This window comes from Ursus arctos, unplaced genomic scaffold (assembly GCF_023065955.2).
Source record: "Ursus arctos isolate Adak ecotype North America unplaced genomic scaffold, UrsArc2.0 scaffold_2, whole genome shotgun sequence".
In the NCBI taxonomy this organism is placed as follows: domain Eukaryota; kingdom Metazoa; phylum Chordata; class Mammalia; order Carnivora; family Ursidae; genus Ursus; species Ursus arctos.
Genome location: NW_026622874.1, coordinates 40158473 through 40180516, shown reverse-complemented (window position 1 = coordinate 40180516; position 22044 = coordinate 40158473). Strand labels below are relative to the sequence as shown.

General features: G+C 37.7%; 1 protein-coding gene across 5 annotated transcripts in view; it reads right to left on the bottom strand.

The window, feature by feature from the left end:
• The window catches only part of MDM4 (MDM4 regulator of p53), a 43395-nt gene that overhangs the window by 15922 nt on the left and 5429 nt on the right, over positions 1–22044 (bottom strand). For 3 of the 5 annotated variants that reach the window (XM_057314972.1, XM_057314971.1, XM_044377677.3), the window contains exons 2-6: positions 11364–11476; positions 9806–9880; positions 5276–5409; positions 3987–4042; positions 61–128 (exon numbers count right to left, since the gene is read on the bottom strand). In XM_057314972.1, the coding sequence (XP_057170955.1) occupies positions 61–128; positions 3987–4042; positions 5276–5409; positions 9806–9880; positions 11364–11441 (411 nt within the window). In that variant the 5' untranslated portion in view covers positions 11442–11476. The remainder of the gene's footprint in view (positions 1–60; positions 129–3986; positions 4043–5275; positions 5410–9805; positions 9881–11363; positions 11477–22044) is intronic. The other 2 variants (XM_057314973.1, XM_044377678.3) reach the window with 1 other exon arrangement.

Sequence of the window (22044 nt, the reverse complement as noted above, 5' to 3'; positions counted from 1 at the left end):
ATAGGTACAGAGAAGGGGCCACTCTGTACAACAAAAGAAGTCACCGTGTGGTGATTTTACCTTCAGTTGGTCTTGACCTGGAATATCCATACTGTGATCCTGTGCGAGAGCGAGAGTCTGAGCAGCATCTGGATAGCAAGTAAAACAAAAGGAAAACCTTCCCTGGTAATAACCATTCTTTCCACATAAAAAGGACCTCAGCAAACAACCCTGGAGCCAGGTTTGCTCCCTAAAGATGTACTTCTCCATGTTGGCTGGACAAAGCTCTCACCCAAAAGGGAAAAATAAAAACTGGTAAAAATGGCAAAGACCAAGACAGGCTGTATTCAAAATGTATTACCAAAATGTTATCTGGGAGAAAATGGAAAATAACTAAAACATGTTCATGGCAAACGTTCAAATTTTAATAAGAAAGTGATTCCAACCAAGAAATAATAGAGAGTATTTTTTATTATCTCTTCCCACAGGTGTTTATTATCAAATGTGCCTAACTTGTAAACAACAGCAAAAAAAGTCTGGCCTTTAATTTTTATTTTCAACTGTTAGTTAAACAGGTTATGAAATCTGAAAATCTGGAATTCTCCCCACTTGCTTCATAACAATGAGCACCTCGTATAAACTTACATTCTAAAGTGTCAGTCATGATTTCCTGGTTTAAATTCCCATTACCTGAATATAGAGTAGTTTTTTTAATTAACAAGTTTTATTTTTCCCAGTTACGATAAACATTTCCTAAGAAGGAAGGGAAAGCAGATAAAGTTTTTCTCAAAGCCAATGAAAAGCAAAGAAAATAATAACCTGAGAGAAACTCTTAGTCTGAGAGAAATGTATTTCAAGGACGTGGAAATTTTTCAAACGGAACAGAAGATGAAAACTTAGCTACAAGAAAACGACAAACTGCGGAGAATTTAATAACTTAGACTGCTCATTATATGAGGTTATATGTTAACTGAAATGTTCCAAATAAGTCTACCAAGGGTTGGGTTCATTAGCTACTATCAGGTCCAGAGATAAGACACTTACGGAAAACCTCATCCTCACATAATAAAGACTGCCAAGAAAAGAATACGGATCCTACAACTGGTCTGATAATTCAGTTGTTTTGCACAAAGCAAACAATTTCAAAATTGTAATGATACAGAGCATGATTTCTACAAGCATTTTTATAGGTAAATGGAGACTGAGAAGTTCAAGAGACAGCATTTTCTGACCGCAGTGGTCTTCAAAGATCAACTAACAAGACAATGCAGATAAAGCATTTCTTTAATAAAGCAACTTGAGCATTTTATCATTTATAGTTCTAATGCCTTACTATCTTCCTTAGGTTAAAACATTTAGAAGCAGGGGTGCCTGGGTGGCTCAGTCATGATCTCAAGGTCCTGGGATTGAGCCCCACGTCAGCCTCCCTGCTCAGCAGAGAGTCTGCTTCTCCCTCTCCTCCTGTCCTTCCCCCTACCCGTGCACTCTCTCTCTCTCTCTCTCTCTCTTTCTCACGCTCAAATAAGTAAGATCTTTAAAAAAAATAAAACGCTTAGAAGCAAAAAGAAATTATCTGGGAAAACTACAATGTACAAAGGAACTTTAAAATAAAGCTTGTCATATATATTTCATTTTGTTGATATCCATGTGAAGATTTGGACAAATGATTCATAAAGAACCATCTTTACTTTAACAATGACATTTTCTCAACCATCAAAGTAAAAGGTTTAACTCACTTGCAAAGGTGTGCAATAGATGATATAGAAAACATTTTTCTCATTTGTCCTTTCAAATAAAACACATGCAACCCAATTTACTCAGATCAACAGAGATAACCAACCACAAGCACCAATGCAAGTGCAAGTCAAGAGCAGACAATCAAAATTACTTTGGGGCACTACTCTGGTTTTGAACATTGTACTACGGTTACATAAGATGTGACCATTTGGGGAATCTGGGTAAAGAATATTTAGAACTCTTTATTCATACTTTTACTACTTTCCTGTAACTAAAATTATTTCAAAGTGACAAGTTTAAGGACAAAATGTTTTAAGGATTTAATGTTCAGAGAGAAAAATGTGTTAAGAAAAATTAATTGGGGCAAATTCTGTTATGACATCAATGTGTGGCACAAACGGTCAGTCAGAAATATCTGGTCTACCAATTATCAGTGGCAACTAATCTTGGACAAATCACTCATTCTATTAAAAAAGCAAAAAACAAAAACACAAACAAAACAAAACAAAACAAAAAACCCCTCCATTTCATCATCTCCAGACCTTCCTCACGGGGTTGTTGTGAGAATCAACTGAAATGTTATCAAAATGTTCATTTTAATAGATGGCATGTTAAATGCTGCAAGTGCGAGAGAGAGAGAGAGAGAGAGAGAGAAGAAAAGTGAGAACTACACCCATTCAAGTTATCCAGAGAACAGATCAATCAGAAGACAAATTCTTCTCAAAGAGTAGATCAGCAAATATAAAATCCTCTGTGTATTTCAAGCCTGCAGTGAGTATCCCAGGAAAGTCCTACAATTTCACCAGTGACTGAATTTCAATAAAGCGCCATATTATTTGCAAGACCTTCCCCCTCAACAGAAATTTACAGTTGGGTGAAGTGGGTGAAGTGGGCAAAGTGGGCAAATGGCTCAATGAAGTCAACAGGCTCCAAAATTCAACCTAAGTTCAAAATCACATTTCAATACGAAAGCACAGTCTCTCTGCTCTCACGTTAAAATCCTAAGTCTTTATTAGGAATGGATTCTTTTCAATTATTTGTTTCACTAAACTCTTGAAAGATAACCAATCTAAAAGGATTACACACTTCTTTAAAGGATACGGAAACCGAAAATCTAATTTGAAGCTCACAAAAGGGCTTCACAGAGGAATGAAGAAAAAAAAAAGTTTCATTATTTGGAAAAGAGTAAAAAAGAGGGTTACATTTCAGTTGTATCCAGTTGATTCACTGATCTCTAACACGCCAGACTCCAGACCCCAAAGCAGCCCACTTCCTGCACATACCTAATAAATTAAACTCCAAGGGCAGTATTTAAAAGACACGCAATCAAGCAAAGGGTGTTAGACAAATTGGCATTCATGTAACAGAAAGCTAAAACCATTAGGTGAAAGGTTCTCGGGGGACCCTGATAACAGATGGATCAGAGTAACACCACGTGAGCCCACGGAATCAACATCACTGAAAGGGACAAGGGACCTTATATGACTCAGATGTGACGCAACAGATGTACAAAGCACCACCTACGACACCTTCTCAGCAAAAATTCAAACTTGAAACTATGCAAGCATTACTAGTTTACCGAAAATAGAAGAAATGGACAAATACGTTAAACAACATCACAAGGATACCACTTGCAACCTCCAGAATGTGGGAATTTCTATAGGACAAAATAATCCATTTCTTCAACAAATAAATGACATAAAAATAAAAGGAGGATTGTTTTATAAAGATACTTAGAGGCATATCAACCAAATGCAACGTGTGGACTTTGTCTGGATCTTGATTTCAACAAGCCAAATGTAAAAGACATTTCTGGGATAACTGGGAGTAAACTATACATACACTGGCTATTGGTAGGATTACAGAGTTATTATTTATTTTATTATTATTAATTTTGTTGGGTGTAAGAATGACACTATAGTTATGTTCAAAGGAAAAAGGTCCTTATCTGTTAGAGATTTTAAAAGTATGTCCAAATGAAAAAAATAAATAAAATTAAGTAAAAAAATATGTCCAGATGAAGCAAATGTGGCAAAATGTTAAAAATTACTAAGCCTAAGAGATGGGCATTATACTAATATATTTTCTGTACATTTGAAATTTTTCACAATGAAAAGTTAACATCCTAGTAACATTCTGTATGACAGGTATCCCTCCCAGTCATGGCAACACAGCATTTCATTTCCATCTTGATCCTCCTTGTTTTCCCATCATTTGCCCCCTTGAGCTCAAAGCTGTGATACAAACTGAAGAAATAGGATGTGACGTACCTGTAGCAGCAGAGGCTAACGAGACAAGATTCTTTCTTAGCATATCATAAAGAGGGCTATCAGAGACAAAAAAAAAAAAAAAAAAATTAATAACGCCACGGTTTTCCATTAAAATGTTATGTTTACCTGATACGTGATCTTCCAACTTTCTCTATAACACATGGAGAAGCAGAATGTTTTCCCCAGAATAGATTTGTTTGTAATTATTTAAATGTCAAGATATTCATGTCCAAGTGCTTGTGTTACTTTGCCCTCATTAAGAAACTAATTAATTTACATATTATTTAATTAGCTAACAGTAACACAAGCTTTCCTTTGGAGACCATTCCTTCCCACTAGGAATTAAGTTTTACAATTTTAATTGGGGAAGGAGTGGAAGGGAGTCTTACCAAAGTAACACAAATGAGCTCAGAAAAAGAGTCCTCACAAAGCTATAGAAAGAAAACATTGGCTTCTCAATTACTAAATAGTTTGACTCTAAAACAACCATATACACCCCACGCAGCTGGAGAAAGTCACACAACAGATCAGAGAAGCTCTACTGTGATTCTTTTTTTTTTCTTTAATAGAGAGAGAATGAGTGGGGTGAGGGGCAGAGAGAGAAGCAGACTCCCTAAAGAGCAGGGAGCCTGATGCGGGGCTCAATCCCAAGACTCTGAGATCATGACCTGAGCTGAAGGTAGATGCCCAACTGACTGAGCCATCCAGGCGCCCTCTACTGTGATTCTTATGAAGCCCCTCATCAACCCCAAACTGCCCAGCAAGGCACATTTCTCTCATCAGCTCACTCTTCCTCTCTGTAACAGGTGCTTCACAAAATTCTAACCTAGCCCCACCAAGCTCCTCCTCCCCAGGCCTTTGCACATGATGTTCAATCTGCCAGGAGCTCGCCAACCCTCTCCCGGAGCACCTCTCTCCCCTCACTTACCCTGCAGCTCTCAGCTCAAATTATCACTTCCTCAAGGAACCATACCTTAACCCCTAAGACCCTAAATCCCACCCCCAACACAGCATCATGCACCTCCTGTCTGTCACACCCACAGTATAATTTTACCATGTGCTGGTGTGATAACCTGATTAAGAGCATCTACTGTCCCGCTGCTCTTAAGCTCCACAGAATCTGAGACTGTTGCTCAGTAACATGTTCTCAGGGCCTCACAGGCTCCCTGACATGGGCAGGCCTTTCAATATTGATTGACTAAAGGAATAAATAACCATTAATATCCTATGGAGACTGAGTGGTTAGATATAAGCACCCAAAAAGATAAACGAACCCTCACTCTTCTTACCTTGGATCTTTCACGGAGAAGCTCTGACGACCTAGCAGTTCTCCCAAAAGATCTCCACCGCAATACACCATATGCTGCTCCTGCTGATCGTAAAGCTGCTTCACCATTATGTACTGGCCTAGATAGTGCATGACCTGCGGGACAATAAAGGTATGACGAGCGCTGTCCAGTGGCTCCAAAGAACACAAATTAATTATGAGAAGACCCGGTAAGTTCATTTATTAGAAAAAGAGAAAACATACATGAGGATGACTGTCAGTGCTTGTGTAAGGAGTCCTACAACAAGATGGTTGCCCCCAACGACTAGGTTCATCCACTTACTATCATGCTGGCTATCGAGAGACTTTTTTTTAATAGAAATGTAGTGGTCTGACAATGAGAGAAAGTGTTGAATTTACCTAGTATCCCCTTAAAAATTTTTTCACCAGTCCAAATAAAGAGGTCTGTTCTATGACTAGAAGTAATAAACTTAAAATGTGTCTGGGTCATAAAAATATTTTCCAAGTCCAGGGACACATAACTACAAGACGCTTTTGATGCACGTTCATTTAATTCTTTTTTGACATCAGCCAAAAGTAAGAAGCCATCAGCACTGTAAGTGCATAAAACACAGAATCTGGTGTCTATCAAAAATTTAGTCTATCTTGCTTTTTTCAGAGTTCACAAAAATGGAAGGAACTCAGACAAGTTCATGATTCAAAAGTTTTAAATTATCTATTTTTTCCTAATATTTTCTCTATGCAGATTTTTTTAAACTGCTTAATAATTAAGTTCACTTAATGACAGTAAGAACTTTGTTGTAACAGATTCTAAGCAGACCAAAGCAGCTATCTTTATCTTTAGGCAGCGACTTCTCAGGAATTGTTAGATATCTGCACAGAAGATTTTTTCCAACACTGTTCCCATTATATTGGTACAATAATGCTCCTAAGCTCCCCTCTATACCAAGCAACATTTCACCCCAGCTGGGTAGGGGAAAATTAGATGGGAAAGAGCATCCACTGGAAGAAAAAGGAGGAAATTTTATATCTGTCCAACTTCCAGAAGAAATAAATTCACTCTTAAGTATACAAAGTAAGATCTTCTAAGACAATACAGCGTTTGCAGCCACTGCCGCACCATCACCATCTCTAGCTCCCCGAGCTCCTGCTGAAGAAGGGGGAGTAAGTAAGGTCTCTATTCTATGTCTTATACAAAGCACACCACTCACAAATCAACCAGTGGTAAAGCTCTGAGGAAGTGACTGACTACAAAAAGCCACTTCTAAGAGTGTGCCCTCTTCTGGAGGGGTGAAGAAACCTCATCGTTACAGCCCCAGTACTGCTGCACTCTGTGAAACTAGACGTTATCAGAAGTACACTGAACTTCTGATTCGCAAACTTCCTTTCCAGCATCTGGTGCAAAAAATTGCTCAGGACTTCGAGAGAGATCTGTGCTTCACTGCAGCTACTGGTGCTCTGCAGGAGGCAAGTGAGGCCTAGCTGGTGGGCCTTCTTAAAGACACCAACCTGTGTGCTATCCACACCAAACATGTAAAAATTATGCCAGAAGACACCTATCCAGCTAGCACGCCACACACAGAGAATGTGCTTAAGAATCCACTATGATGGAAAACATTTCATTCTTTTAAAAAAAAATTTTTTTTGTCTTCCTGCTGGTAGTTCTGAATGTTAGGTATTTTTTTCCCATGGGGTCAAAAAGTACCTAAGAAAATGATTACAAGCGGAAAAATAGGGAAAAGAAATCAGGGATTGGTAGTTTTTCCATTTTCATTCATGTGTGAATTTCTTAATATAAATGTGGGGACCGAAGGCATTCGTGAATGCAAGGCAAAACGTTTCAGTGAACAAGCCTCAGCAGCTCAACTTCATAACAATTATAAATAAACCTCCTATATTTTTCTGGACAACTTGGAGCTTAAAAATTTTTTTCATTTTATTCATTTACTTGAGAGAGAGAGAGCTCACGTGAGAGAGCAAGCATGAGAGGGAGAGTGGCAGAGGGAGACAGAGAAGCAGACTCCTCGCTGAGCACAGAGCCTGACACAGAGCTCGATCCCAGGACCCTGAGATCATGACCTGAGCCGAAGGCAGACCCTTAACCCACTGAGCCACTCAGGTGCCCCTGGATTTTTTTTTAAACAAGTAAATTTCTTACTGACAGTAACTGCATGGTGTTGGTAGCATTTTTTCACACGGTAGATCCATCCGGTCACTACTCTAAGTTGTCCTACATGCAAGTCCATGTATTTAATGTTGTCTGTCTTCTACGCTGTTCCTGAAAGTCTCCTATTAAAACGCATTAAACAGGGCGCCTGGGTGGCAGTCAGTTAAGCATTTCGGCTCAGGTTGTGATCTCAGGGTTGTGAGAACGAGCCCCACACTGGACTCCGTGCTCAGCACAGAGTCTGCTTAACACTCTCTCCTTTCCTCTTTGCCCCCTCCCACCTACCTGCATGTTCGCCTGCACACTCTAATAAATAAATCAACCTAAATAAATGAACAAATAAATAACACATTAAACTAGGAGAACCTGGCTGGCTCAATCAGTAAAGCATGCAAACCCCCCCCCTTTTTTTTTAAGATTTTATTTATTTCTTTGAGAGAGAGAGAGAGAGCATGAGAGGGGGGAGGGTCAGCGAGAGACACAGACTCCCTGCTGAGTAGGGAGCCCAATGTGGGACTCGATCCTGGGATTCCAGGATCATGACTGAGCTGAAGGCAATTGCTTAACCGACTGAGCCACTCAGGTGCCCAGCATGCAACCCTTGATCTCGGGTTTGTGAGTTTGAGCCCCACATTGGGTGTACAGATTATTTAAAAATAAAATCTTAAAAAAATAATAAAATAAAAATAAATGCAATAATCTAAAAAAATTAAAAATTAATAATGTGTACATAATTACTATTCCTATTATACCGTACTGCCTCAATGCATGTATTAAGAACCAAGATTTAAAAAATAAAAAATTAGGAAATTCTTCTTTATGCACGAGAGAGGGTCAAAATTCATAATAGCCTCATGTAAACAAACTCTGTCCAATTTTTCCCCCCGTAAAACATTCTCTCTGACCAATATGTACTTAATTTCTTCTTAACCCAGGAAAACTCTACCATGTGACTGAAGGAGATAGCATAACTCATTGTAACAACCTTACTGATATAAAATTCCATACTTCAGGGCACCTGGGTGGCTCAGTCGGTTAAGCACCAACTCTTGGTTTTGTCTCAGGTCATGAGATCATGGAGCCCCACAACGGGTCCCACACTCAGCACGGAGGCTGCTTGAAAATTCTCTTCCTCTGACCCTCCCCCCATGCATATGCCAGTGCGCTCTCTCTCCCAAATAAATTTTTTTAATTTTTTAATTGATTTTCTTTTAAGATTTTATTTATTTACTTGACAGAGAGAGCACAGCAGGGGGAGCAGCAGGCAGAAGGAGAGGGAGAAGCAGGCTCCCCGCTGAGCAGGGAACCCGATGCGGGGCTCAATCCCAGGACCCTGGGATCATGACCTGAGCCGAAGGCAGACACTTAACCAACTGAGCCACCCAGGTGCCCCACAAATAAATTTTTTTTTTTTAAATCCATACTTCAGGATGCCTGGGTGGCTCAATGGGTTGGGTGTCTGCTTTTGACTCAGGTCATGATCCCAGGGTCCTAGGAATAAGTCCTACTTGGGGCTCCTTGTTCAGTGGGGAGCCTGCTTCTCCCTCTGCCTGCTGCTCCCTCTGCTTGTTCTCTCTCTGACAAGTAAATAAAATCTTTAAAAATAAAATAAAATAAAAATCCATAATTCAATAATAGTTTCAGAATTCTAGAAATATAGTCCAAAATGATGCACTTCATTTAAAATGATAAAGGAACTATGAATATTCTAGAAAATCTAAAATGCTTCCAATTTGTTTCCTTGAGAGATATAACGGCTCAGGAGTACAATGTTTCTTAAGTTTTGCAGAAAGTTAAAAAAAAAAAAAACGCTTGTTTCTTCCAATTAGAAAAGGTTAGATTTTATCCTACTAAATCCAAGCAGTTCAGAGAGATTAACATTTTAATATAGAGTCTTCTCCATTTAAGGAATTCAATTTGTTTCTGTTAAAAAACAAAACAAAAAACCTTTAGATGCTAAACAAGTTATTTAAATGCATAAGTGTTATTTTAATAAGTGCTCAGAAGAGTATCTGACACATTTATAACGAAAAACTACTGCATTTAATTCCTGCTTGCCAGTACATCCTATAAATCATAGACAGTGTCATTTTTTAATCTTGTACACGCTTTGCATTTTAACTCTGAGATCAATGAATTCACAGTTAAATTTTATGTTTGGCTGACAACATACTTCAAAAGGAAATGTAAAGGATATATGAAGTTCAATTTAGCTGGATGGTCTTTAAAACAAGCAAACGCTGCCTCTCTAGTACCTCAGGAGTAGAATTTCCTTTCTTGGACCTGATTTCAGAACTATATATTATTCATCAGCTTCTACTTCTCAGCTGTTCTTATAACCAAGAATTCTCTTTGATGGCTTACCTCTTTAACAGTGAACATTTCACCTTGTGCACCTGCTGCCTGCAAAATCTTCAAAAGTGGCTGTTTTGGTCGTACCTGATAAAAACATAAAATAAACCTGCTATTTACATTCCAACTAGATTGGTTTCTGAAACCCTACGGAACAAGAAAACCTCCTTAAATATATTTTTTTAAACAAACCCTCATAGACACTTACCATCTAACAACACACAATCTTCCAATACATACAATAATAGCAGATAATCAGACTACTACTTGCTTCCTTCCTGAAAAATCACATTTTCATAAGACAGCACATTCACACCTACTAGGATGGCCATAATAAAAAGAAAAAAGAAAGCAAAAATAAATATTGGCAAGGGTGTGGAGAAACTGGAACCCTTGTGCACTGCTGGTGGGAAGATAAAATGGTTCAGCTGCTGTGAAAAATAGTTTGGCAGTTCCTCAAAAAGTTAAATGCAGAATTACCATATGACCCAGCAGTTCCACTCCTAGGTATATATACCCAAAAGAACTGAAAGTAGAACTCAAACAAGTATTTGTACACCAGTGTTCACAGGAGCATTATTCACAAGAGCCAAAAGATGGAAACAACCCAAATAGCACCGACAGGTGAGCAGATAAACTAGATGTGGTATAAATACACAAGGGATAGTGACTTTGACATCTCTTGCCTCTGACTGTGGAGTCTGTCTTTAGCCACACAATTTTATATTTAAAATGTTTATGGTCAAATTTCTCTCTCTCTCTTCCTCTTATAGCCGCTTTGGTTTTGTCTTAAGGCCCCCCTCATCCTAAAGTTTCCCAAGCATTTTTTAATTTTTCTTCTAATATTATTTCACTTTTTACATTTAAATCTTCATCTATCTGGGATTTGTTTTTGTACAAAGTTTGAGGTCTTCATTTGTTTCCTTCCAGAGATGGAAAATTACATCAAAACCATCTATTATATAAGCCACAGTTTCCCCCATCAAATCCAAATTCCAACTTTATCATATACTAAGGTACATAATACTAGACATTGTACAATGTTTTTATATGTGAGGAAAAGATATGGAACGAGACACACCAAATTAATAATAGTGTTGTCTTAGGGGTAAGGGACTTTGGGGGAAGAAGGGAAAAGATGGTGAAGGAGTCCCTATAGATAAAAACTTTATAGATAAACACATTATAAAATTGAATTTTTTATAAGAATACATTTGCTATATTTACAATTTAAAATTAATTTTTAAAGTAAACAAGCTTGTTAAAATGAAGTGAGATGGAAAACAAACATATAACTTGACCCCAAATTCTCCACTAGCCACCCATACCCTAAAACACAAGTTTTCAAAATGTACCATATTTTAAGCAATCTGTAAGCTCCCCATCTTTATTTAATCAATAATCAATTCAAATTTTTAGCACTGACACCATTTACTAGTTTCCCTAAGATGACATTTAAAAAATAATCCTTTCTGCTCTACATAAAATCCTATCAGTGAAGTCACCTACATGCTCCAACTCAATTTTTTAAAAGCTTACAGAAAACTAGGAATGCCTAAAAATTCTTTACCTGATTGGTTTGTTCTGGAGAGATTCTGCAAGCACTGTCAGAAGTTGAACACTGGGCAGAAGTGGAAAATGATGTCATTTTGGCAGTGAAGAAATTACCGTCTGCTGATAAATCTAAAAGGAAAAAAAAATTATGAAATCTCTTCTAAAGCAGAAAATTCTCACTTTAAGATTTACAAAATAGCAGCCAGCAGAAGTTAAAAAAAAAAAAAAAAGACACGTATCAGAGCGCCCTACACAAATGCAATATATCCATATGAGGTTCTTGATAGTCTTCTGATCCCTAATCAGATCCTACAAAAAACTGAAGCACTTAATCAAGAGTCAGAGCCATCTACGCCTTCCCTCAGGTGAAGCCTGAAACAGAAACAGGTTCAGGCATGCTCCAACCTCCACAGTGACGAGAGTGAGTAAACTGTTTTAGCTAAAAGTCAAATTTACAATTATTACCTCCCCAATGGATATCAGGGTTTCAGTAACTCCTCCTCTCTTGAACAGTGCTCAAGAGCACCCCCTGGAAGACAACAGATGTAGAGCTGGGGGAATTACCAAGATTTAGTAATAGATTTAAGGTTCCAAGAGCACATCAAGAAAAACCTCTGCAACATGTTGAAACGTGTCTTGGCAAGGAACCGCAGGAAAGTGAGAGTCAAATTACTCTCTAACAGTTAAAGCAGCTTTTATTTATTTACTTTTAAAGACTTTTTTTCTTTATTTGCCAGAGAGAGAGACAGCCAGCGAGAGAGGGAACACAAGCAGGGGGAGTGGGAGAGGAAGAAGCAGGCTCCCAAAAGAGGAGCCTGATGTGGGACTCGATCCCAGGACTCTGGGATCACCCCCTGAGCCGAAGGCAGACGCTTAACGACTGAGCCACCCAGGCGCCCCAAAGCAGCTTTTAATACCTGCCAAACCCAAAGAGTACAGCAACTAAATACCTACAAAATGGGTTAAGCCAAGGTGGACATTTATCGTCAAGCAGATACAGCATGAAATGAAATAGAAAGTAAGGTTTAGTTAAAAATTTTCACCTTCTACCATCTTCCAAAAAAAAAGCTATAAGAGGGAAAATAAGATTTTAAATAAACTTGAAGTTTACCATCAGGCCTTTTTCTAGTAAAAAGGTGATAAATGATCAGTGAAATTTATGACAAGCCACATCAGGGAAAGGGTGAAAGAGGCCTGGAAAAACTGACAAACAGTCTGGCTAAAAGTAACAAGATTCCTTAATCTTGTGAGAATACTAACTGTAACAAAATACAAATTCCTCCCTCCCCCATCTGCTTCCCTCGCTACAAAATGGGTAGTCAAACAGATACAAGCATAATTTACAATTTTAAAGCAGCTAGCTTTTAATTAGCATTTCAAACCTGATTTCCCCAAACCTGCCAGTCCTGCAGTCTTCCCCATCTCAGCTATCAGCAACTCCATCCTTCCAGTTGCTCAGGTCAATGACCTTGAAGACATCCTTGATTCCTTTTTCTTTCACATCCCACACTCAGTTCATAAACAAACTCTTAAAGCTGTATCTTCAAAACATACCCAAACTCTAACCATTTCTCACCACTTCCATTATTACTGCACTAATCCAAACCACCTACCTCTCAACTACACTACCCTTCTAAGGTTTTCTTGCTCCCACCCTTGCCTCTCCAGCTCCTAACTTCCTCCTTTTGTCTGCTCAAATGTCAGTTTACCCAGGAGGCCTCCCATGACTACCCATTTTTAAAACTGCAACTCCCAACCCCCAGTATTCCCTATCTCCTTCCTTGCCTTATTTTTCTTTACTGGCCTTGTTACCAATCAACATACTATGCATTTTAATTATTTGTCATGTAAAACATAAGCAACAAGTGGGCAGGGACTTGTATTTATTCATTCGTGACTAAATTCCTGGTGCCTAAACTGACAATTACATACACTGTAGAGCAACATGATGGATACAAATACCAGTAACAGGGTGGATGGGGGTGCCTGCCTGGCTTAGTTGGTGGAGGACACGACTTTTGATCTCAGGATTTTAAGTTCAAGCCCCACATTGGGTCTACGCTTACCTACAAATAAAATCTTAAAAAATAAAATAAACAGTGTGGATGGTTTCCAAAATGGTCCCAATGAACAGCACGTCCCAAGCAGCTCTGTGACATTTATCAACAGAATACAGCGAAAGTGTTAAGTGCCAATTCCAAGCCTGGCAGCTTCATTTTTTGTGCTTTTGGAGACCACTAAAATCTGACTACTCTACTGGAGACCACATAAAAGGGCCATGTGGAGAGGATGAGTTGTCCTGTTGAGCCCAGCCTTCCAGCCATTCCCTCCAAAGCACCACATACTACAGGACATCCCAACTGCAGCTGTCACCTGACCACAGCTGCATGACAGACAAGAACCATCCAACTCAGCCCATGGAATCGTAAGAAATAAATAAAATGGCTGTTGTTTTAACTCAGTTGTTGGGTGGTTTATTACATAGCACTAGATAGTCAAAACAAATGGCACAGGCTTATGAACAGCTTACTCTGTACCAGGCACACATATAAACCCATTTAATATTTAAATAACCCTATGGTGTAGGTTAGTATAGTGTAATTATTATTATTATTGTTTTACATCTAAGGCAAGAGAAGCGTACAGATGTTACTTGCCCAAGATAATACAATTCAGTGCACTGCTAGAGTCAAGATTTCAAACTCAAGAGTTCTGAAGTCCACACTTAGTAGTATTTTTCTGCCTGTTAGACCTCAATGTACAGAATTAATCATAATCCTTTCCTTCAACATACTCATTTTTTATCCACACATGGCCCACTTTTCCTTGATTCTTCCTGATGCAATAAGCATCCATAAAGCAGTACTCTTGACAATAACCTATATTTAACTATAATATCCCCTCCCTACCCCATTCCCCTGCTTCTCCCCAACAATTATCCTTATTAACTGTTTTGATTTTCTTCCCTTCCTTTTTATGCATTTTACGGCATCAAAATGGAAAGCTAAAGAGTCAATATTTTTAGTTTAGTTGCTTTTAACTTAAAAAAAGCAGGTATAGTAATTCACTAACATTAATTCCTACTGTCGTCTCACTTTATTTTTATTTTTTAACATGTATGTTTCAGAGACAGAGATCAGTGATTCATCAGTCTTATAGCCAGTGCTCATTACATCACGTGCCCTCTTTAATGTCCATCACCCAGTTACCCCACCCCGACTCCCCTCCCCTCCAGCAATCCTGTTTCCTGTAATTAAGAGTGCTTAGTTTTTTTTCTAATTTTTATTGTAAACTAAATAGAACATAAAATTTACCATTTTTAAGTGTACAATTCAATAACATTAAGTACATTCACAATACTACACACCATCACCACTATCCATCTCCAGAACTTTTTAATCACCCAAACTGAAACTCTGCACCCATTGAACAATAAACTCTCCAATGACCTCCTTTCCCCAGGCCTTGGTAATCACAATCCTACTTTCTGTCTCTATGAATATGTCTATACTAGACACCTCATGTAAGTGAAATCACAGTATTTGTCCTTTTGTGTCTAGCTTATTTCCCTTAGCATAATGTTTTCAAGATTCATCCATGTCATAGCATACTTTTCATTTATTTTGACTACTGTATAATATTCCAGTGTGTGATGAACATCTGGGTCGTCTCTAGGTTTTCACTATTATGAATAGTGCTACTAATATTCTTGTACATGTGCAAAAAAAGTGTCTCTTGGGCATATCTATAAGAGAAATTGCTGGATCATAGCATATATGACTACTCAACTTTAGGAACCGATACCGAACTGTTTTCAAAGTATTTGCAACAATCCACAATCCCATCAAGAATGTGTTAAAATATCCTGTGAATCCACCTCCTTTCCATTATTTGATGTCATAAAACTTTTTAATTTTTGCCAAACAGGTATGGGCTTGATTTTTTCTGTTCACTAATGATAATGATGATAAATCTCTTCATATGCTTAGCAGCCTTGTGTTTCCTCTTCTATGAAATATCAGTTCATGTCTTCTGGACATTTTTCTAATTGATTTTGTCATACTTATTAATTTATAACAGTTCTTTATATATTTTTAACATTAGCCCTATGTCAATTGGGTGTCCTGCAAATATCTTCTCCTAACTTGTAACATCGTCTCCATTTCCTAGAAGGTGCTTTTACAAAAACTTAATTATAATAAAATCAAACTTATATTTATCAATCTTTTTTATAATAATTTTTATTTTGTTATGTTAGTCGAATCTTCTTTTTTAGTCAATGACCTCTCTGATTTAAGCAATCTTTTATTCCCCAAGGTCTCATATTCACCTATACTTTCTACTAAAATTTGTGAGTGTGTGTGGTGAAAGGATGACATTTTTTTAATGACATTTAAATTCTTAAACCATCTGGAGTTTACTTTTTTCTTTTTAGAGATCAATTTTACTCTTCTTCTCTATAGATAGCCATTTTTTCCAGCTCAGTTTATTGAACATGCATTTCTTTCCTGACTGCCAGCCACCTATTTTGTATACCAAATTTTCCTTAAATACATGGGTATTCATGAGTTCTGTTCTATTCCACTAATCAATCTCCCCCAGCTTTCACATTCCCACTGTTCAATCTATGTTCATTCAATTTAATACTGTCTTAATTCCTATCTTATAATGAATCTTGCTATCCAAAAGCAAGTCTTCTCTTCCCTGTTCTTTTTTAGAAGTGACCAGCTATTCTTAACCCCCTAAGTTTTCAATTTTAATTCCAATTCCAATATAGTTAACATAGTGTTCTATTAGTTTCAGGTGTGCAATATAATGACTCAACAATTCTACACATTACTCAGTGCTCATGATGATAAGGGTACCCTTTAATCCCCATCACCTATTTCACCCAACCCCCACCCACTTTCCCTCTCCTCTGGTAACCATCAGTTTGTTCTCTATGAGTCTGTTTTCTTACTTTGTCTCTTCTTTTTTTCCTTTGCTCTTTGTATTGTTTCTTAAATACCACATGTGTGAAATCATATTTGGCTTTCCTCTGACTTATTTCTCTTAGCATTATACTCTCTAGCTCCAACCATGTTGTTGCAAATGGCAAATACAAATGACTTCTCTTTTATAGCAGAATACTCCAATATATTGCGCATATATACCAATCTTCTTTATCCATTTATCTATTGATAGACACTTGGGCTGCTTCCATAATTTGGCTATTGTAAATAATGCTGCAATGAACATAGGGATGCACGTATCCCTTTGAGTTAGTGTTTTGTATTTTGGGGGTAAATAGTAATACAATTACTGGATCATAGGGTAATTTTATTTGTAACTTTTTGAGGAACCTCCATACCATCTGCCACAGTGGTTGCACCAGTTTGCATTCCCAGCCCCTTATCTCTTCCATATAAATATTAGTATCATCTTTACCCAAAGTTCCATAAAAATCCCTGTTGGGATTTTGAATGAAATTACACTTTACATACAGATCAAACTGTTTTCTAATCATTAACATCATATATTTCTCTATTTATTAAAGACTCATTCCTTTTAGTAAAATTTTGTAATTTTCCCTTTAGAGATTTAACATGTTTGTGTTAGAATAATTTCTAAAGTTGGTATTTTTTTTTTTAAGATTTTATTTATTTGACAGAGAGACAGCCAGCGAGAGAGGGAACACAAGCAGGGGGAGTGGGAGAGGAAGAAGCAGGCTCCCAGCAGAGCAGGGAGCCCGATGGGGGGCTCGATCCCAGGACCCCGGGATCAGGCCCTGAGCCAAAGGCAGATGCTTAACGACTGAGCCACCCAGGCACCCCTCTGAAGTTGACATTCTACTACTACTGTGATGCCTCCCTTTTCATTATGATTTTGCTTTTGCCTATATACAGAAATACAATGACTTTCATTTGTCTTCTATCCAGTCACCTAAGTTATGTAATTATTTCTGTTTGTAGATGCTTCTGTTTTCTATGTAAATGATTATATCGTCAGGAGAAATCTTAACCCCTCCTTTCTAATTCTTACGCTTCTAATTTCTTCTGTCTTACTTTACTGCTTAGGACTATCAACACAATGTCAAATACACCTGATAGTGGGCATCTTTGTCTCTGATTTTAAAAGAAGTGCTCCTAATGTTTCCCTGTATGTTTTTTTGGTAATGTTTGTTGTTCTTTAACAGTTACTCTTTATCAGTTTAGAAGGGTTTCTTTTCAACCTCATTAATTTAAAATATATCATGGAAAAGTAGTTTTTATAAAATATTCTTTCTGAATCTATTGAAATGATCAAGATTTTTTCTTTTAGGGGCGCCCGGGTGGCTCAGTCATTAAGCGTCTGCCTTCGGCTCAGGGCGTGATCCCAGAGGCCTGGGATCGAGCCCCGCATCGGGCTTCTCCACTGGGAGCCTGCTTCTTCCTCTCCCACCCCCCCGCCTGTGTTCCCTCTCTCGCTGTCTCTATCTCTGTCAAATAAATAAATAAAATCTTAAAAAAAAAAAAAAGATTTTTTTCTTTTAATCTATTAATGTGGTGCCTTTTGAATTTCATTTATGGATTTTCTAAAATTAAATCTTTACACACCTGAGATAAACCAAACCTGGTTTGGGGGTATTATCCTTTTTTGTACACTGTTGGTTCTGATCTGCTACCTTGTTTAGGTTGTAAAGTCTATATTAGGGAGTGAAATGGGTCTACAATTTTCCATGGTCAAGTTTTTGTCTAGTTTGGATGTCAGGGCTAGCAGGCCTAATAGAATAAATTGTTGAATAGTCCCTATTTTTCTACTGCCAGGGGAAAACAAACTACAAAATTGAGATGCTCTGGTCCTTGAAAGATTGGTAGAATTCACCTTTGAAACATAAAACTTGGTGTTTTGTGGGAAGATTTTTAATCACTATTTTAATTTAATAAATATTAGATTATTCAAGCTTTTTATTTCTTCTTCCGTTTGTCTAAGTTTTCAAAATTACTGGCATATAGTTGATAATATTCTTTTAATCTGTGTACAGACGCATCTCCTTTCCATTCATGATACAACATCTTTTCTTATTACCTCTTCTACTTTTAAAAAAATTTATTCTGTTGATCATTACCCAAATTCTTAAGTTGGACATTCAGCTTACCCCTTCTAATCTGAATATTTAAGGTTACAAATTCCTTCCCCCTGCCATCCCTGCAGTATTTTTTAATCTAGCCCACAGGTTTTGCTATATAAAGTTTTTATCATTCAGCTGTAGGTATTTTTCAATTTCCATAATTTTTTAAATCCCTGAGCTTGATAGCGATGTCAATGCATACTGTATTTTCTAAACCTACATTTTTGTGATTAACTCCTAATTTAACAGCACTGTTGGGAGATATCCTCTCTGTAAAACCTGTTCTTTTAAATTTTTAAGGCTTTCACCTGGTCTAGTTGGTGATCAATTCTATAATGTATGCTTGCAAAAGTCTATGTTATTATGTTGAGCCTGTTGGCTTTTTATAATCTTATATATCTACTAATTTGTTAGTCTGACCTATAAATAATTGAGAGATGTAATGAAATCTCCCACTAGAATGGTGGATTTGCCCATTTATCCCAGTGCAGTTCTATCAGTTTTGCATCATTTATTTTAAGGACTTCCAATCAGAGGCATACATGCTTTAAATTGCTATATCTTCTTGCTGAACTGAAATATTATTGTCATTATACTGTCATTATACAGGGATTGTCATTATATAGTGATTCTTTCCATCCAATTAAGATATTCGGTCCTCAAGTGCTTAAATTTAATCTAATATTAGTGAGGTCATGCCAGCTTTTATTAATTCCGGTATGTATTTTCCCAATCTTTTACTTTCTATTTTACATGCCCTTAAACTTTTGGTGTGTCCCTTGTAAAAAACATGTATTGGGACTTTGAATTTTTTAATCCAATTTGTCATTTTTATCTTTAGTAAATTTAGTCCATTCACTCTAATTAGTATATATGGATGTTTCCACCACCCTGATATAGCATTCTAGTTTGTTCTATCCTTCCTATGCTTAAGATGTTATTACCTTTCTTATTCTTTCTCCGTCTCTCCGCTAGTAAGAGGTTCAGTATGATATCTTTAAATATCTTTAAATGCTAGGATATTTATTTATTTATTTATATTTATATTTATATATATATATATTTTTTTTCTTTTTTTGGCCTTAGCCTTTACAATAAATATCAAGGAATAAGGGCGCCTGGGTGGCTCAGTTGGTTAAGCAATTGCCTTCAGCTTGGGTCATGATCCCGGGGTCCTGGGATCAAGCCCCACTGCTCAGTGGGGAGTCTGCTGCTCCCTCTCCCTCAGCTGCTCCCCCTGCTTGTGCTTTGCTGCTGTCAAATAAAATAAAATCTTTAAAAAAATATATCAAGGAATTACAATCATCTTTACTTCATAGATCTCTTGTAACACTTCCTGGATTTCAATCTCTTAGTACTTCAGGCAGAACTGGGCTCAATGTGGGTCTTTGTATGGCAAGGCTTCCAAGACTTCATACACCTGAGAATATTTTTATCATCCCCTCCTATTTAATTGAATGTGGTTGGGTATAAAATCCTAAGTTTCTCTTCAAAACGCTACAAACACTTTTTTGTTTTCCTGCATTTAGTGATGCTGGTCGAAACTGATGTCAATTTAATGTTTGTTCCTTGTAATCTGTTCTCTCTGAGGCTCCTTTTGCTTTGTTACTCTTAAATTTCACTATAATGTTCCTGGAAGCACGTTTTTCCTGATTTCTCATCTTCAGCATTCTAAGGAAACTTTCCCCCTGAGGACATTCTTTTTTTTAATTCTTTATTTTTTTTTTAAAGATTTATTTATTTTAGAGAAAGCACAAAAGTGTGGGGGGAGGGGCAGAGGGAGGGAGAAAGAATCTCAAGACTCCCCACCCAGCACAAGCCTGAGACCATGACCTAGGCCGAAATCAAGACTCAGATGCTTATCCGACCGAGCCACCCAGGCACCCCCACCCTTTTAATTCTAAAAGAGAATTATTTTTCCCATTATTTCTTCAAGCATGTCCTCCTTTACATTTTTTTTTTTTTTTAATGCAGGCTCCATGCCCAACGTGGGGCTTGAACTCATGATCAGAAGATCAAGAGTCACATGTTCCACCAACTGAGCCAGTAAGGCGCCCCCTACTTTTCACTTTTAAAACTCCTATTATTTAGGGGTGCCTGGCTGGCTCAGTTGGTGGAGCGTGCAACTTCCAATCTCGGTGTTGTGAGTTCGAGCCCCACACTGGGTGTAGAGATTACTTAAAAATAAAATCTTTAAAAAATAAAAGAAAATGAAATTTAACAAAAAGATTCCTATGATTTAGATGTGAGTACTTCTACATTTATTTTCCTTACCTTTCAGTTTTTCCTTTAGATTTTCTTTTTATCCTTTATTTTTTTATTCTGGGAGATTTTCTCGATCTGGAGTTCTAATTCATTCTTCAATTGTATCCATTCTGCTATTGCATCCATTGCATTTTTCAACCCTACGATTTCGGCTTGGTTCTCTCAGCCCCTGCTTATTCTCATTTCAAGTTCTTAAGATGTTCCCTGTTTCTTTTAGGATAATTATCAGTCTAACTTTAAACTCTAAGTCCATCTGTTTTACTATTTCTGTTCCAAAGAAACTTATACATTATTCTTCTCTTGAAATACCTGTGCTCTTCAACAGTCTTTGTTATTTTTCCCTAGAGGATAGGAGATACTCTGACAGGCAAAGAATATGGGGCAAGACCAGATTCCAGCCCACATTAGCTCAGTAAGCTGGAGTTAGGTAGAAAACAAGTAGTAGGGGTGCCTGGCTGGCTCAGCCAGAAGAGCATGTGACTCTTGACCTCAGGGTTATAAATTCAGGCCCCACGGTTAGGTGTGGAAATTACTTAAAAATAAACTCTTAAAAAAAAAAAAAAAAACAAGAAGTACAAAAGTAGAAAGCCCCAAGCACCAGAAAACCACAATCACTCTCCACCCCACTCAATCACTACCCAGATCAAAAACTCATCCTTTGTTCCCCAAGAAGAAGCACTATGATAAGATCTGGGGAGACTAAGGACTTAGAAGGTAAGAGACAGAGAAGTGATGTTTAAGGTCATCACCTATTTTTCATCAGCTTCTCACAAGTATACGCTTCTGTAATGCCCTGATTCACTCTTGAGGACAGCTGGACTAGGGCTCTGAGTCACAAGCATAGAAAAAGGTAATTCCAAGGTAACGAGGCAGGGGAGAAACTAGAGCAGTATTCCAACAGTTGCCTTCCCCCTGGTTTTATCCTCCTAAAGCCACACCTGGTTGACTTCTGTCCCAGACCAAACACCGCCTCCCCATGCAGACACACACAGGTTCAAAACAGCCCAATCACCCATCTGTTTCTCACACCATTTTCCTATTACCATTCCTGTAGGGATGATTTTGGGAGGGAACCAGCAGTCATGCTAATTCAGCATCTTGGTAGGAACAGGAACTGACCACTTGGGGGGGGCTGAAGAATTTAAACATCAGTAAGGTTTTCCTACTTTGCTCTAACACCTGGTAGAAAGTGTTGTGCTATAAAAATAAATAAAAATAAAAATAAAAAAAACACTGCTTTAAGGGCTATGGAAGTTAAAAGGACACGTTATCTGATTGCAGGGTAGAGGAGGAATGGGAGGGAATGGAGACAGGAGTGGAAGGATTTTAAAATGAGAGAACA